The sequence below is a fragment of the Callionymus lyra genome, chromosome 4 (assembly GCF_982586985.1).
Source record: "Callionymus lyra chromosome 4, fCalLyr1.hap1.1, whole genome shotgun sequence".
NCBI classification, from domain to species: Eukaryota; Metazoa; Chordata; class Actinopteri; order Syngnathiformes; family Callionymidae; genus Callionymus; species Callionymus lyra.
Genome location: NC_141821.1, coordinates 29,117,958 through 29,135,788, shown reverse-complemented (window position 1 = coordinate 29,135,788; position 17,831 = coordinate 29,117,958). Strand labels below are relative to the sequence as shown.

At 39.8% G+C, this 17,831-nt stretch overlaps 2 protein-coding genes across 2 annotated transcripts; one reads left to right on the top strand and one right to left on the bottom strand.

Moving 5' to 3' along the window:
- The first annotated feature begins 668 nt into the window (after nucleotides 1–668).
- nelfa (negative elongation factor complex member A) lies at nucleotides 669–6,005 on the top strand. The gene is made up of 11 exons (XM_087789603.1): nucleotides 669–1,258; nucleotides 2,232–2,403; nucleotides 2,745–2,906; nucleotides 2,980–3,069; nucleotides 3,257–3,384; nucleotides 3,460–3,529; nucleotides 3,616–3,716; nucleotides 3,788–3,896; nucleotides 4,107–4,429; nucleotides 4,912–5,011; nucleotides 5,218–6,005. The coding sequence occupies exons 1-11, from the start codon at nucleotides 1,049–1,051 to the stop codon at nucleotides 5,400–5,402; spliced, it is 1,650 nt and encodes a 549-aa protein (XP_087645729.1). The 5' UTR covers nucleotides 669–1,048; the 3' UTR covers nucleotides 5,403–6,005.
- A 622-nt stretch (nucleotides 6,006–6,627) lies between these two features.
- Nucleotides 6,628–11,117, bottom strand: faah2b (fatty acid amide hydrolase 2b). The gene is made up of 11 exons (XM_087789602.1): nucleotides 10,888–11,117; nucleotides 10,337–10,419; nucleotides 10,113–10,249; nucleotides 9,780–9,989; nucleotides 8,961–9,080; nucleotides 8,741–8,876; nucleotides 8,210–8,327; nucleotides 8,032–8,151; nucleotides 7,560–7,671; nucleotides 7,235–7,423; nucleotides 6,628–7,169 (listed from the first exon to the last, which is right to left on the bottom strand). Exons 1-11 carry the CDS (start codon nucleotides 11,071–11,073, stop codon nucleotides 6,994–6,996), a joined length of 1,587 nt encoding a protein of 528 aa, XP_087645728.1. The 5' UTR covers nucleotides 11,074–11,117; the 3' UTR covers nucleotides 6,628–6,993.
- Nucleotides 11,118–17,831: the final 6,714 nt, after the last annotated feature.

The window sequence follows — 17,831 nt, the reverse complement described above, 5'->3', positions numbered from 1 at the left end:
GCAAGTATGTATCTGTCAAAGGAAATAAAAGCATGATATTAGTATTGAAAGGACAAAACTGATACTCTGGTTAGTGCATCTGATTTCAGGGTTGAGTCAGTACTTGGGTGATTTATAGCTCTGGTTCTTAGGTCTGTGGATCAGAATTTCCTGATGGTTCCACGCACACGGTTCAGGACCAGAGGAGAGAAATCCTTCCAGGCTGTTGCTCCTTAGCCTTGGAACGATCTTCCTCTCTCTCGGTGTTTGATGATCTACTGATTCAAGAAACATCTTGAGACCTTTTTATTTATGAAGCCTTTTTCCTAGCTTTCTGGGACTCCTGTGTTTGTCTTATGTATTAGCCTTTTAGAGTTTTTAAATCTGTATTTATTTACATTTTTTAATTGCTTTTTATTGTTCAAGCGCTTTGTGACTGTGGTCTAGAAATGTGCTTTAACTGACTATTACTTACTTACTTACATTAAGTAAGTAAGTACAGATTTTTTATAAAGTGTACGTTTAACATGAACATAAAATGTAATAATAACACACAGATAAAGATATCAGAATCAGAAACTTTTATTGCCAGTGTTGTAAACATAACGTGGGAATTTGTGATGGTGGCAGTACAAAAATAGACATAAATAAGAAAACCAACATAAAATTGTATTAAAGTCAGGATATACTAAGATAAGAATAATCATTCTGTAAACATCAGGAGTGGGGCTATGACTGTTCATTCTGAGCCAGAAACATTTGCTGAATATGTTAAGAAAATGCATTGCCAGTGGATCCAAGTGGTTCAAAGACTGTCAGTCCAGATGATGAATATTATATAGTATATACCATTTTGTGACAATGTATATTGTTTGTATATAGGAGTATTTTATACTAGCAGATATATAGAACGTTATGTTTGTCCATCTGAGGTTTATTGCAATGAAGGTGGAGGTGTCTGCTTGAAAAAAGTGATGTGCTAGGTGTCAATCACGGAGAAGTGGGCGGGGCTACGGCCGCTCTTTTAGCCCGTTAAAATGCCCGAACTCAAAACACTTCTTTTTCCAAGATGGCGTCGATGAAGGACACCGACACTGGTCTGTGGCTTTACAACAAACTGGGATCCACAGACGAGCTTTGGACGCCACCGAGCATCGCTTCGCTCCTCACCGTGTCGGTAATCGACAACATTCGCCTGTGCTTCTCCAGTTTGTCGCCGCCGGTGAAGCTCAAGCTGCTGCTCGGGATGCTGCATCTTCCCCGGCGGACCGTGGACGAGGTGTGTTGTGGTGCAGCGGCTCTCGCTACAGTCGCACTGGACCGCCGTTCACTTGAATTCAACGGGGAAATAAGTTTTGGCGAGTGTTTTGAGCGAAAAGGCGCATCTTTCGGTGCTAGTTTTGGCTCCAGCTGTGAATGTGTGCAGTGTTAGCATTAGCTTGTCGCCCTGTGACTGCAGTTGCTAAAGTTTGCGCGAAGAGGAAAACAATTGATATATCAGCGTCCGAATAGACTCTGAGCTTCTCCTTGCTGTTCCCAGTCGACGCTAGACTAGTTTAAGAGAGTGTTGTTCGTCTATATGTTGGTTTTCTTCTAGATCGAGGCTAATTCCTAGCAGCGGTTTAGCAGCCTGCTTGGATAGCGCTAACCGAGCAGTCATCGTTCAGACATTATGGTGGGCGGGGCTCAGGGGCTTCAGTGGCGGGGTCCGCCGGAGGGGCGGAGCTAGAGCCTTTTTACGTCACTTGTTTATTTACAGGAAATTTAAGATTGAAAGAATAACAAAAAAAGTTAACAAATGCGACTCAACAAACTACCCACACTGTTGACGTTTTTTTATTTTTTGGTGCATATTTAATAAAAAAACAAAAACAATTGTAGGTTTGCTTTAAAAGTAATTGCTTTCTTGAATCTGTTAATAGTACATGTACACCACTTGTTGTTGGTCTTGAGTCCGCTACAACCTTGGATTCATCTTGATGTTTTTACTTCTGAAAATACAGTCACAAACGGTGAAATAAATGCAGCTTTTAGTGCAGTTCAAATAACTAGAATTAATGTTCTCCACTTACAATTTTTGCACTCTACTACCTCCATCTTTCTCAAGATTGTCAAGCAGAAAAGTGTGCTTAATTCCCAAAAAACAAATATTTCCAGTAATCAATTTTTAATGTAGTCCAAATTCACAACATGTATAGTATATGCGCAACAATTGGCTAATCTAGTGTTGAACAATTGTACCTTCTTTACAGATGAAAGAGGCTTTGTCAGAAATCATCCAACTGGCTACTGTGGATTCCGAGCCCTGGGTTTTGATGGTTGCAGACATCCTTAAGTCCTTCCCAGAGACGGGTTCTCTCAATCTTGACCTGGAGGAGCAGAATCCCAATGTGCAGGACATTCTGGGAGAGCTCAGGGAGAAAGGTAGACATATCTTATCTGGCTTTGCAAGTATTCTTATCTTCACAATCTTAATTATTCTTATTCATATGCTGTGTAATATCATGTAATATCAATGTGACCCTGGTCTAGAAAGGCGCTATATAAATAGAGGTTGTTATTATTATTATTATTATTATAATGGCCTGGTCATTTGATTTGTATTGTCTTTCTCCAGCTATTAGATATTTCACCTTGTTAATATGAAAATGAAGCGGACATTGCACTTGCATACATGGATGACCAGGAGCACAAACATTCCAAGCAAAATTAGGAATTTCAATTTTAAACGAAAGTGTGATGCAAATGTATTTACTCTGTTTCAGTTAGTGAATGTGAGACTTCCACCATGCTTCCACTGGAGTGTCAGTACCTGAATAAAAGTGCTCTCACCACTCTGGTCGGAGCCTTGACGCCCCCGGTTAAACATTTCCAACTGAAGAGGAAGCCCAAGAGTGCGACTCTGAGAGCCGAGCTGCTGCAGAAATGTATGTTCAGGAAATGCGCTCTTGAAACCCCCGTTGCATTGTTGAGTAACTTATACTGCTGTCTCTATTTCAGCAACTGAAACTGCTCAACAGTTGAAGAAAACGGCAGGAGTGCCTTTCCATGCCAAAGGGAGGGGTTTGGTCAAAAAGATTGACACTACAAGTAAGTAATTCATAGGGAGACAGATTATTCTTGTTGAATGAAAAATAAAATCCAGATATAAATTGCTTGTGTAGATGGTCCCACTGACTGTAAAAATGATCAATAATTCCAATTAGAACATTTGGTTTGTTTTGGGTGAAACTATGATTGTAAGCACTGAGTTTCTATTGGCGTGTCTTCTCCACAGCGCCTCTCAAAGGGATCCCCAAGGCTCCATTTCGGAGCCCCACAGCACCCAGCATGTTCAGCCCTCCAAGTAACCGCACTCCTCTTCCACCCGCACGCACACCTCTGCGCAAAGAACGAGGTGTTAAGGTAATGATCAGATTTACTTCCACCATAACTCTTAACTCCTGGCCTGGTCATTTGATTTGTATTGTCTTTCTCCAGCTATTAGATATTTCTGAGCTGGACATGGTTGGTGCTGGGCGAGAGGCGAAGAGGAGAAGAAAGACCTTGGGTATGTGTTTTCCAGATCATTCTTCATCTGATGTTACGACTCTGACGATTCCTCTGGCATTGATATTAAATGACTTTTTAACACAGAAACTGAAGCAGGGGAGAAGGCAGCCAAAGAAGAAGCCGCAGCAGCAGCAGTGGTGGAGAACACCACACCAGACTACGCCGCCGGCCTGGTGTCCGCACAGGTACGTCCACTTCATCACCCTTCCTTTCTCCATGCTGAGCAAATCGATTGAACGAGGCGTTCTTGTTGCAGAAACTTGGGGCGCTAAACGAGAATCCGTTGCCCTCGACAAGTTACCTGCCGGCCACACCCAGCATGGTCCCTTCCTCCTCCTACATTCCCAGCTCGGAGACACAACCAGGTGAGAGAATAAATGAAAAGTTTGCTGAGATTTCTACTTTATGTGCCACTGTTTTGAAGATGTAAGCTAAATGTATGAACCTACATCACTTATAAACTCATGGCACACATTTTCATCTGTTCTATGAACATACGAGGCACCTCCTCCGACCATAATCTCTGGACAGTTTTTCAGTTCAGTCTAGTAACCGTCTCTTGTCGTCCTCTGAAGCCAATGCTGGCGGAACAGGTCGTGACGCTTTGCAAACGTCTCGCCAGCCGGAGGAGTCGGCAACAGCCGGCACCGCCGCGACGTTACCAAGCCAGTTCAAACAGAGAACGCCGATGTACAACGCCAGCACCACAGCAAACCCTGCGGCCCCCACGTCCCCAACCACGCCCGTCTCCACCCCTGCCAACAACGGACCCGCAGCTGCAGCGACGGCGAGCCAGCCGGAGACGTCCACACAGCCTCCCAACACGCCTCAGACGCAGACGCCTACACCTACCCCAACACCGCAGCAGCCTCAGCCCAAAAAGAATCTCTCTCTCACGGTAAGATAACCTTTGACTTAACTCTGCCAAGTGTTAATTAATGATGCACGTTTTTTTTATGGGAAAAAATTCAAAAAGTACAAACTATATTTTCTAGAAATTGGAAAAGCAAGCCAAAATCGATTCATCAAACAAGATATTTGATCTAATCCAGATTTGTCAAAATCAAGGTCCTCGCCATTGTTTTTTAGCCCACCATACAGTCACCAGAGATTATTTTTAAACTTTTTATAAAACCTAATCCCTTAAAATGTTTTTTCGGTTTTCTGACTTGTGATTGACGGCCTCCCACCACTAGATTGCCGTGTTTCATTTTAAACTTGCATGGATTATTTTCAATATTTCATAGTTGACTAAATATGAAATTTAACATGTACATGTACATTTATATCTCCTGTAAATCCATCAGTGGATAACAAGTTGACTGTTAATCCATCAGTGGATAACTAGAGGTTTATAATCTGGTGTCTTCCATCTTTCAGAGAGAACAAATGTACGCTGCCCAGGAGATGTTCAAGACCGCCAACAAGGTCACCAGACCGGAGAAGGCTCTCATCCTCGGATTTATGGCTGGATCCAGAGGTAAGACGACGCCTTCAACAGCTGCATCAACACAAAAATTCTACGGGTGTCGAGCAAATTTAATCACATACTCGATAGCAAGGCCTCCATGGGTCTCGAAATGCATATAATTAAACATTAAATATCTTTTTTTTAAGGGTTTAATACCTTTTACAAACCTCATGAAGCAAAAGACTTGAGTGAATGACCTTATTTTTCTCTTGCAGAGAACCCGTGCCCGGAGCAGGGGGACATCATCCAGATCAAACTGAGCGAGCACACAGAAGTTCTGCCCAAAGCAGATGGCACCGGCAGCACCACCATGCTGGTTGACACCGTCTTTGAAATGAACTACTCCACGGGCCAGTGGACCCGCCTCAAAAAGTACAAACCCATCACCAACACTTCGTGAGGAGCCAGAGGAGCATCTGACTGATCACCTGACATTTGTTCTCTTACATTATGTTTACATTTCAACATGCAGTCAGGCCAATCCGGGCCCAGAGGAGTGAGAGAGGAGAGAAAGGTCCTCCCTTTCTTTACACCGCCAAATCATAAGGCTGACATTTTGATAGTTTCCCCACATCTTCTCTTCTTCAAAACCCCAGCTCATGCCTTGCTCAGGGGCAGTGATGGTTTGTCCCAGTAGCGGAGCTGCTGCTGCATCAGACACTTGTCAGCAGCAGAACGTTTGTACCATATTGTATGAATGTGATGTGAAATCTTGCGCCTTTCAAAACTGACTTAATGGGACAAAGTTCCAGTAGTTCTGAAGCTGACCAAAAGAGGGCAGTGTTAAGTTGTCAAAACTGTCCGATGTCTGGAGTTGTACATTTCTTTTTTTAAATTTCTCGAGAAGAAATTAAAATGCAGGACTCCCCAAGGCGTCTGATTGTTTTGTTGGGGGTTATATTGGTGAGTGTTTTTCTATCAGCAGCGACATTTGATCATGGTGTGTTGTAAATCAAAATGAGTCTTGGTGGCTGTAATAAACCAAAGTTGTAAATAATCTAGAGACCCGGCTTAGTTATTTTCTTTAAGAAGAAAAACAACAACACAGATTTGTTTGATCTACCATCTCAGGTTTGAACCAATGTTGTGAAGTTAATTAAGTTTGATCAAAGAACAAGCATTTTTGATTCATAAATTGACTAATAAACCGTAGTGTTGCTGAAATCATGGAGAGGGATTGTCCACTTTTCAAATGGATGAGTAGGTCAGTCAATAAGACAAAAAAGCTGGTTCATGTGGCTCGGGCAGCTCTTCAGGAGGTTTCCTTGAGGCCTTTAAGGCATGTTCAACTAGAAAACCTTGATGCAGAGCCAGGACACACTTGATCAGCCACAGTTGTCCCAGAAGGTTTCTGGTAACGGGAAATCATTATGATGCACCATGGGCCGACCCTGTGTAACCAGTAGATTAAAGTTTTACAGTTTACTGATTCAAGTCCTTCTACAATATTGATAAACCTGAATGCTAACTGGTGCTAAAAAACATTGATTAGAAACCTGTCTCTAAATTCCTCAGATAAACCAATTATAAAATTTGTTGTTCCCATTTAATATGCTGTGGTTACACAATTGTCTTTTTTAATCACAGTCCTATAACAGGGATGTTGAACATTTAACGCTGCAACATTGTGTAAATCACATTTTTTATTCAAGAAACGATGGGTCAGAAGACAATCAAAATGACAGGACAAGATCATCTTCCTCACAGTGGCAAAAATGATCCCTTCATGTGCTTCGGGGTTCAAGTTTTGTTGGTTGGAGTGTCAGGAATTCTGCCACTGAAAAGGTGAAGTGGTTTTTTGGCATCTTAATCCAAGAAAAATGGTCTAATTTCTAGAACCAAGCTGAAGTGCTGAAGAATTATGAGTGCATCACAGAGAGAGCTTGGAGTCGTGTAGCAGCACAGTTCTGATCTTAGCTGTGTTATGAAAGAATCTTAAAGAATATAGTTAACTTTCCACAGACTGACGGTCTGGACTGCGAGTCACATGCTCAGTTGGCTCCAGGTTCCCTCCAGCCTCCGAACGCCTTTTCTAAATAGAGAGCCACTGCGATGGAGAGGTGGTCCTGCATCTTGCCCGTGACGACCTGCACACCCATAGGAAGGCCCTCCTCATTCAAGCCCACAGGGCACTGAGTGACAGGCAGTCCCAGGATGTTGAGGATGCCTGAGAAATGAATCCAAAGTGGACTTTAAAAAAATACTAGAACAGGCAGTAAGAGGCTCACGTACCAGTGTAGGCAAAGTCAAAGGGTCTGAAGAGTGGGTGGTGGTGCTTGGGGGCCACTCTGGCGTGCGAGGGGTAAAGAAGGACTCCGTCCTTGCCCAGCAACTCCTCCACGTCCTTCTGCAGCTTCTCCTTCTGCTGGATGAGGTAGGGTGACGGAGTGGTCGTGTGAGTCATCTCCACCAACGACAGGCCTGAGGACAAACACGGCAACGATGAATAACTTGAGAAAATGATTCATAACTTATTGATTTAGAAGAATAACACTTGAATTACGTCGCTAATGAAGCTATAGAGTTCATAGATATTAAAGAAGAACGTGATTCTCACCTATGGCTGCCATGGTGTGATCCGACTTTCCAAATATCCACTTCAGTATCTCCCATATAGGTCGAGCAGGCTTCCCAGGCTCTCCCATCATCTCTGCAAATGGAGTCGGAGGCTGTAGGAACGACGGACAAGAGCAAATGAAGGAAATCACAGTGGAAATTGGTGAGTATTGTAACATATTTGATATTTCCAGGAGTGTTGGTGCGCCAGCAGTCTAAATTAAATGGATCTTTAACCTGCTTCCTTATATGACCAACACAGGCTTACCGTGAAGCAGTGAGACAAACGGTTGTGTGAGGAATGTTGGCGCGGAGTCAGATTAGTGAACTTTGCTACGCAGACGACAAAAGCCGCTGCTGCGTTCTTTCACAGGGAACGTTCAGGCACACTTGGCCACGATTAAACTTTCTATTTTAATCCAAACATTTCTCCACAAGCAGGCGACTGATGTGTCCACTAGGATTGCTTCTACCTTTCCATCGTCATCAGCCAGTCCCATGTAGGTGTTCCAGATGTTGAAGCTGTCTTTGAGCTCAGGGAAGTGAACCTCTTGGACAGTCACGTCCAAATCTGCTTCCAGACGCTCCGCGACCTTAAACACAGTAGTTTGTTCATTTCTGCTGTAACATGGATCAGCGACTCATCAGTACCTTCTTCTGAACTTCTATGAGCTCTCTACTGACAGGATACGTCAGCGGGGAATCTCCAGTGTTTACGATGGTAAAGAATCGCAGCTTTTTTAAATCTACTTTTTCATTCAAAGACAACCTGCAACAGAGTGAGATATTAGACATACATTTGTAACAATGGCTTTTACAGACAGACTTTGTTATGCTGTTACTGTGAGTCTACATGGTGCCAAACTTTTGACTTTATTGGACGTAGACGTTGTTGGATAGAAGTTTTTATGAAATAAAAAGTTTAATTTTTTTAAATATATATATTTTCCTTCATACAATACACCTCAAATTAGTTCCAGTTTCCCAGCCCATTTAATTAATAACTTTCTCTGTGTATAAAAAAAAACAAAAACAATAAAACAAAAGCACACAGAAACCGATCCATTCTTTCATTCTTGAATCCACTAAAAGATTTAAAGAAAACCTGTGCAGAACACCTAGTTTGACATACAAACTCTCACAAAAAAAAAAAATGTATGGAATTAGAGCAACTTGACTCACAGATCGGCGTTGGGCCCCGCCATGATCTTGAGCATGGGCAGCAGATCCTCTGCGTAGCGGCACATCGGGCCTAAGCTCTGGTACTCGGGGTGTCTGCCACTGGCTGTGGGGTAGTGGTTTTGGTTGGACACCACTCCTGCAAACAAGGACAGATACAAGTGAACTTGACAAGCATTCATCGATGACTACTCGCCCCCATGTTTGTTTGTTTTTTATTTACCAGGAGTGGTTTTATGGCCAAATATTCCATTGAAGAAACAAGGCATGCGGATGCTCCCACCAATGTCCGAGCCCACACCAATGACCGCTCCGGCCGCACCCAGTATACTTCCCTCTCCACCTGGAGACAGAAATGGTGGTTCCGTTTTTTTTTTTGGTTCAGGCTTTGAATAAAACAACATAAATATTCGTAACTGAATATAAATAACAACAATCGAGAGAATAACTAGATATATATTGATATAGGCCTACATTAAATTAACTAATAGTTAGCCTAATGATGAGCCTTTAACTCCCTACAAACAAGCATGTTAATAATCGTCTTAATGAATTAAACTTTCTGAACCAACTTCAGAGTATATATATATATATATATAAATGTGTAAAATACATGCATGATATAATGTTGCAACAATGAGTGGCTAAAAGTTTGCTCAACTAGCTTAATACTCTTGGTATAAACTGGTCGGACTATTATACCAAAATGTTTATAATAAGAATTTTAAAATATTGAATTTAGAAAATGTATATTGGAATTATTGGAATATGATTATCAAACTATGTGTAAAGAAATTCATTAATTTGGAAAATATTCTATTATTATTATTATTAAAATAAAATAAAAAGAATTGTCGAATAATATTAAATGAAAACCAATTATGTATAGAAACCATTTAATAATAAATGTTTGAAATCAAACCAATCAATACTCTGATGGCACTGATATACTTCCATAGGCTCCGAGTATAATTCATGAGTTGAAATAGAAACTGTAAGTTGTAACCAATCAAGTGTGAATTTTAGTCTGGCCTCGTGTCACCTGAGCTTCCTCCCGGCGTCCTCTCCAGGTCATACGGGTTGCACGTGAGGCCATGCAGATGGTTGTGGGACTCGGACCACATGCAGAGCTCGCTGGTGTTGGTGACCCCCAGAGGGATGGCGCCCGCCCTCTTCAGCTGGGCCACAGGGGGACAGTCAACCGTGGCAACAACGTCTTGTCTGCTCATGACACCAGTGGTGTGAGGCATACCTAACACACAACCAAATGAAAAAAGGTTCCTGACAAAAGTATGATGATGCGAAACAAGACCGTATTTTTAGATTGATTCAGACAAAGCTGTGCAAACTTTAGAGAAGAAAATGTCAAATTTACCCAGAAGGGAAAAGGACATTTTGACAGAGAGGGGGACTCCCAGTAATGGAAGTCGGTCTTCAAGCACGTCCTCTCCTCCCGTTTCCTCTTCTATAAGTTTATCGACCTGAGCTGCTTCACGTAATGCCGATTCAAATCTGCGTGGGAACCATTTAAAAAGGGGAACAGTAAAAAAAGTGTAGGTTTTGACATAGATATTTTCTTGGGTATAAATGAATCCTTGCCTGTCTTTGATCACAGCATTCAGAAGAGGGTTGACTTCCTGGACTCTGTCAATGTAGGCCTGAACCACCTCCACACTCGAGACCTGCAGACCAAAATATAAAGTTATAAAGCGTCTTTGTTTTGTTTTTAGATGATGCATCTTTTTTACATGATCCTGTACCCTTGTATTTAACTGTAATATTCTACTTTTTTTAACCTCTCCTCTTCATAAAAAAAATCTATGGATACGTTTGAAATATGGTTAAATATATGTATATATAAAAATATTTAGGCAGAGAAATCAATCCATAAGACGTGCTCGAGGGACCACGCCCCCAACAAATCCAAATATAACTATCTGTTTTTCCTGATTCAACTGGAACATTTACTTCTGTTTATATTCTATTTTGGGGTTTAACTTTTTGTCAACCCCTTAAAAAATAGTTCTGCAACTTGAACTTTGTACTCTTCGGTGTCTCGGCCAGTCTAAACATTAACTGCGCGTCTTCGATGGCAACAGTTCCTTCCTGACCCAGATGCTAGACCCTGGACCCCCAAGAACTACTTTCACCTCTTTCTGTCGGATCTTCTGCGCGAGCTGCGTCGCGGACACGGTCAGCAGCGGCTCCTTGACCGGCGGCAGCTTCTTCTTTAAGGCCGGTCTTGGAGGCGAAAGTAGAGAAAACAGGACATAAAAGAAGCCCATGAATGCTCTCAGGAGCAACGCCTGGATTCTCTCCATGGTGCTGAGCGCCATGATGCCGGAGAGAGAGAAAGTACTTCAACCTCCTCACTCTTCAACTCTGTGCTCCTTGTTCCGCGTTAATGCTTATATATATACGACTAGACGGCCGGATATGTTTGTTTCACAATAAAACCCACTTGACCAATTTACTCACTAATTGTATTGAAGTACAAAACCGAGGATGGAGTTAGTTAAGATTAAAACATATTTAAATGTATGAAAATATATATCAAAATGATATATAGTTTAATAGGACATAAATAAGTGTATAATCGTGCTTTGAAAAACAGAACCGGAAGTTGGTCGTTTTGGTTTACGCAAACTTGATGATGACGCGCTGCAGCTGAGGAGCCTGCGTTCAAGCTGGAGGTGAACTTGAGTAAGAGTCCTTAAGTACGCAAAAATTAACTTAACTCGACCCCAGTTTATCACAGAGAACTGTCTCTTTTTTTAAATATATATACTTCACATCTTTTTGTCTTCAACAAAAAAGGTTTTAAAAAAAAAAAAACACTAATTCTACTAACTATATCTTCGTTTCTTATTTAAGCTTCAGTTGTTTAATTGATACAAGACAAAACGTTACAAAATTGATTTTTATTATTATTATTTATGATCATGAACAAATGTTTTCTCAATGCTTTTTTTAAGGACATTTTCTGATCTTAGAATAGAATAGAATAGAATAGAATAGAAAATCTTTATTCATCCCCAGAGGGGAAACACACTTTCACAACAGCGCAGTTGAAAAAAATAAAGAGCAAGGAAAAAAGAAATAATAAAAGAGATAATAAAAAAATAAAAAATAAAACGATCTTAAAAATATACAGATCATTTACAATATTAGACATTTAACACTTTTAACAAAATAAAATAGAATAAAATAAAAATAAAATAAAATAAAATAAAAACAAAAAATAAAATAAAACACACGAGAAGAAAAACACACTACGGATTAGCATCAGGATATTTAAGGTAAAGAGTTAAATATCCTGACACCAGTTGGGATGAAGGACCTTCTGCCTCCTGTTCAAACGACACGTCGCTTAAACGTCAGTAAAATAATTCGAGAAGTGTTAAGTCTTCTGAAAAAGCGCAGTTGTGGCTTTGTCTAATTTAAAATTTTTTTTTACTGTAAATACTGTATATTTTTATATTTTAATGTGTTTTTTGTTAGTATGAGTCTGAGAAACACATATACTGAGGCATTCCAGTTCATTTAATGGGTTCTTCTTACTCACAATTTACAATAACAAAGTGCACATATATTACATTTAATGGTTAACAGGGTAGTAAGAATTGAACCAAAACACTCTAAGGTAAGTAAGTAAGTAAGTAATTTTTATTTGTATAGCGCTTTTCCAGACCAGGGTCACAAAGCGCTTAAACAATCTTCAATAAAGTATATATTTTAAAGATCAAGATAAAACTGATAACACAAGGTGTAAAAGTTGAACATTTATAATTGATTTCGTAACAAAGAAATTGGCCCTTGAGAGTAGACTTTTCTTCCCCAAGAAAGCGCTCCTGTGAGGAATGAGTCACTTGAAAATAGAACATTAGTAAATTAGTTACTTTGAGAATTATGATTTACTGGGATTTATAAAGGAAACGATGCAATGCTAAAAAGTAACACGAGAGGGCAGCATTACATCAGTCACTCTGGAAGTAAAATCTCTGAAATCAGGTCAGTGGGTTAGTGGTGGATCTCGAGAATTAAAGCAGGTTCTGTCGTCGAGGGGCTACATTTTTAGACTTTCAGAATAGTTTCGATTTCAAATCTCAGATAATAATACAGCCACCGTTGTTAGTATCTTTCTAAATGTCTGCTAAAAACACATTTAATTCAGTTAATTGACTGTTTAGAAATAATTGTATTAAGACTTTTTCATATTAAATATGACACATTTAGAAGGTTTTTTTAATCTGTTATGGAATTCCAAATTCCTGTTGAATAAACATACTTGCTAATAAAAAACAGGATACTATAAAGATTAATATAACAATACATTCAATTGTGAAATAGTAAAATGGATGAGAGCAGTTGAGCTTCACAAAAACATTTCATTTGAGAAGTCAACATTATCAAGACTTCAGAGAAGGCCAATCCCTCCCCATGGATGTGCTTGCTAGTCAGAAAAAAACAGTTCTTTCCTCACCTGTGAGGTGAAACCTGATCACCCGGACTTAACAAAATTATTCTGGACGAGTACAGACACAACACTGTGTTATCATATACAAGTTAATATAATGCCAACATCCGCTCATCACGGTTGGCTGATTATCTCAGAGTAAAGGTGTGACATGACTCAACTCGTGATCTGTTATAGTTTAATAATATTGCATTCCTGTGACTGTGTATGTGCATGCAGGACTGCGAGGTAAAACGATACGGGGCAGACTCTCGCACTCACTCAACAACAGAGGATGGCTTTGGGCAACCCTGTATTGATTTCCATTGTCTTTCCTGTCTCTGTTGTGAGAAACATCACATGCCATGTGTGTGAAGCTCAATGCAATCCGACTAATAGAGTAGAAGGGAAAGAAGAGTTCAGGTATTTCTGGGCAAATTCTCCTGTAATAAATAAAGCCACAAGAAGAATTGTCAAAAGATTTCATTATGGTAATGAAAGGATCCATCTGGGATAAGTGAGTGGAAGGTAATTAAGTTTACTGTTCCCTTTGGAAGAAGCCTCACTTCAGACTGATCCACTTTCAGCAGCCCCCTGCCCTGGAGACCACGACGGGCTCCGATGAGTCGGTCCCCTGGGTGGAGGTGTGCGTTGGTCTGTGACTATTTTCATTACTTAAAATCCCAAGCATTTTTTTCTTTAGAATATAAAGACCAAACAAAATTAAGAATTCTTTTATTCTATCAAATTGTTACCAAAGACAAATGGAACGTTTGGTTAACCCTACAATTCATCCACAGCCTTATTAGTTGATGTGTCTGACTTGGTTAGACAGAATTGCTTAATTGGTTATAAAAACAAAACTGGAATACATGTTGACCATATTTTAAGACTTCTTCATTCTTAAATATTTGATGTTGTGAGATGCAAATAGTGAATCACTTGCTGACTCCAGTTCTACATCCACACAGAGTGGGGGATCATACTTGGCTGTGGGGACCATGTGGCCACACTGACACCCCTCATCACCAACTCTCAGCCCCCCCCTTCAGGGACCAGCATGCGGGCACATGAAACAGCTGGTGTACTCCGAAAGCCAATTATAAAAACCCGCTTCCCCCTCAATACGCTTGTTAGCACCCACAGAGGAGCGGGGGCCCAGGGGCCTCTCCAGTGATGAGCACAATGGAAGATACAGATTTGTAGTGTCCAGCCTGGGTTTTCAGTGAGAATTGGAATTTCAGATGACACATTTGATGTTTTATTTACTTCCTGCAATGTACCAGCAGCTGAGGCCTGGAGTATATCTTACCAGGGCTGGACGAGTCAATGAAGGGCCCCTTGCATTGATCAGTCCTGTGTAGTCGGTGATAGATCAGGTGTGAGTTGAGCTTGCACCGTTTTCTCCATTATATACTCTCAGCAGGAGAGCATCTCACTCATTATACTCCTGGAGAGGCCATTATAAATGATGTCATATTGATTTGTGGTCGGTCGACTTGAATCACTATTTATGAAGGACCTGGTCCTCCAAATGTCAGTCAATCTGGAACTAACCTAGCACTCCAAACAAAGAACTGTGATCAATTATTTTAGATGAATGATTTCATTGGTGAGGGAGTAGCTATTGAGGTAGAGTGAGTACAGATGTTTATTTTCAACCAAAGTGTCGGCAACCTTAATTTTCAAGAACCAGCCTCCAGGGTGAGACAGATTACAAATGAGTTTCTTCTGGCTCCTCGTGTCTTTTTCCCCTTTGCAAAGAAGTTTCCTCTAGATATGTGTTTTTTTTCCCCACTTATTTCCATGACTTATTTCTTGTTTGTGTCAAGAGCCACAGACAAGTGCTAGATTGGACAAAATGTAAGTAAGTAAGTAAGTAATTTGTATTTACGTATATAGCATTTTTCCAGACCAGGGTCACAAAGCGCTTAAACAATTCTCACTAAAGTATATACTTTAAAGGACAAGATAATACTGAGAACAACACAGGAGTTACAGAAAATCAAGGAAACGCCTGCACAAATAAAATTAAGATGTTTCTGGAAGGAGTCGGTAGACTCCATCAAGCACGAAGAGAGAGGAAGATCGTTCCAAAGCTTAGGAAAAATGTAAATGTAAAAGATGTACTTTTGTTTGTAAATAAAACACCTTTCAGAAAATGGCCCAGTAAATCAGTTGAGAATAACTGTAGGCTCTGTGTCTGCTGTTGGTAAGAATAGTACATATGTAGGATACATCAACAGGACTTCCCTGAGTGAGTGGTCAGTGGGCAGATAAGAATATAGTCAGGTAGGTCACATGCAGTCCTTATATAAGACTAGGCTAATTTATAGTTCAACATGTAGCTGATCTGAAAGAAATGAGACGTGTAGTCTATACGGACAGTCTTCAATAAAACTTGGAGATCAGAGTGACGGCTAGAAATGAAGGTAGCATTGAAAATAAGACGAGTATGGAGGTAGATTTAAGAATCAAGGATATGAGGAGAAGTATGTGCATAAAAGGTGGAAGTCATTGACTAGATCTGGCTCATTGATAGGAATTTAAAAAGACAAAAAAGAAGATTGTTCATAATATTGATCACCAGGTCGGCTGTAGGCGAGATGAGAGGTAGGTACGTTTCTAAGTCAGTGGATGGAATTGAATTAAGATAATTGGTCAATGTTGTAGTAATAATTGTATTCATTTGTTCCCCTTACGTTCCGCCTGTTTCCAGATGTGTTGACGATGATTAAATGATATATTAAAGGATTTGAGGATTTTTATTGTAATTCCATACAATAACAATACAGCTAAATTAATTCTCAGGTCTGAAAATGATATCAATATTGCATCAAACACACCAAACAAAACATCAGCAAAAACTTGCAGGATGGAAAGAGTCCTGAAGTAAGCATCAGTTTTCACTGGAGCTGTAGACCATTGGTTTGGACTTGAAGTCTGGTGTATATAGTATATATAGCTTTCATCCAAAAATGACAAGTTGTACATTTTGAGTTCAACTGTTTTGTTTTTTTTAGCCGAAATTATGTAAGATAAACATCGAAATAGGATAGAATTGGCCTGGCATTGCTCTTTCACACACCTTGCACACACACAAAAGCACACCGACACAAGGTCAATGTAGCCCACCCTGGACTCGCTCCCAAACTTTGCATCTGTGATGAATAATTCACGAGCGACACTAAATCATTAATAGTCCATATTAGAATTGGTGACATTAGTGTGACTCCAGTGCTTTTGCTCTGCCTCGGGACAAAAGCTGCTAAACTATGTGATAAATAATGCAGTGTGAGACCACTGAGCTGTCCCGAAACACACCTCGTGCACAAACTCACACGCGTGCAGCAGAATGTGTCAACTGTACTGTGTGTCATTACTGCGAGAATGTGGCGTCTAAGCGTGAGATGTCTCCACGCTGTATGACACACTTTTTTATGGCTTACTACAGTCCGGCACATTGTGCCGTCTTGTTCATGAGGACTTCGAGATTTGGGTCATAAATTATCTCGGTTTTAATTGTGTGAACCTATAAAACATACATTTATTGGTGACCACGCTTGAGGATTAGATTACTCAATGGTCCAGATTAGTGTTGAAGTAGGTTAAGTGTTGTTGACATGGGAATGATGTCATCGGGATAATATATGGGTTCAATGACAGGGCAGCAGAAAATACCTTCTATCACACAAAGTTTCAGCCTCTCCATGTAAGGCTCACACAACTCGTCATATGTACAAAATAGACAGAGAACTGTAAATAACAGTTAAGAATTATATATGGAGAGAAACGTTTTAGGTTAGGTAGAACTTTATTGATTGATGAAATTGTTTTTTTCCAATAGCCACAGAAAATACAGCAATTTTTCATAAAAAAAATAAAAAAATAAAATAAGAACAAGAACAAAGAGAAAGAACACGATGATACAATCTAAGTCTAAAGATAAAGATAAAGAACATAGATCAAAGAAAAACAACAAAGACAAAGGATACAAAGACTAACATAGAACAGAACATTCAGATACTTTAACTCCACTCCTGCCCCCGAACTCAGAATTGTACAATTTAATAGTCCGAGGAATGAATGAGTCCCTGAGTCTATTTGTTTTGCACCTGGGAAGGAGCATTCTTGCACTCCATCTGCTTCTCTGCTCACTGATGACAGTGCTGAGAGGATGACTGTCATCATTTTTTGGTTTGTCTTTGTCATAAAATCTAAATCTAAAAAAAACATTTTATTTATGTCTTTATTTTTTACCATGTCATTTAAAAACATCCTTCATTTGTTATTTAATTGGAGGTTCACACAATTCAGATCATCTCCAAACAACACGATTAAAAGAAAAGATGGAATAAAATGAATATTTCCAATAACTATTCATAAACTAATAATTTAATAATGATACAAAATAATCTTATTTTTCTTTTTATTAAATAAGATCTCCATATTCACTAGAATTATTTAGAGGAGGAAGAAATATTTACAAAAGGACACGTTTAAAAAAAACAAGAAAAAGTCCTAAATAAAGTTGCATTTATACTTTATACAATAAGGAATACCATTTTCTATGTGCTCTACTCTGAACTCAAGAGGGTCAGTTAGCACTGTTAGCTACACGCTAATTTAACCAACAAA

Excerpts from the sequence above, each read along its gene's own strand:
- faah2b (XM_087789602.1), bottom strand. The coding sequence starts at position 11,073 with ATGGCGCTCAGCACCATGGAGAGAATCCAGGCGTTGCTCCTGAGAGCA. Across the intron at positions 9,081-9,779 it reads GACGCCGGGAGGAAGCTCAG|GTGGAGAGGGAAGTATACTG; the intron begins GTGACACGAGGC and ends TTCTGTCTCCAG. Across the intron at positions 7,424-7,559 it reads TCACACCATGGCAGCCATAG|GCCTGTCGTTGGTGGAGATG; the intron begins GTGAGAATCACG and ends GTTTGTCCTCAG.
- nelfa (XM_087789603.1), top strand. The coding sequence starts at position 1,049 with ATGGCGTCGATGAAGGACACCGACACTGGTCTGTGGCTTTACAACAAA. Across the intron at positions 3,717-3,787 it reads CCGGCCTGGTGTCCGCACAG|AAACTTGGGGCGCTAAACGA; the intron begins GTACGTCCACTT and ends TTCTTGTTGCAG. Across the intron at positions 4,430-4,911 it reads AAAAGAATCTCTCTCTCACG|AGAGAACAAATGTACGCTGC; the intron begins GTAAGATAACCT and ends TCCATCTTTCAG.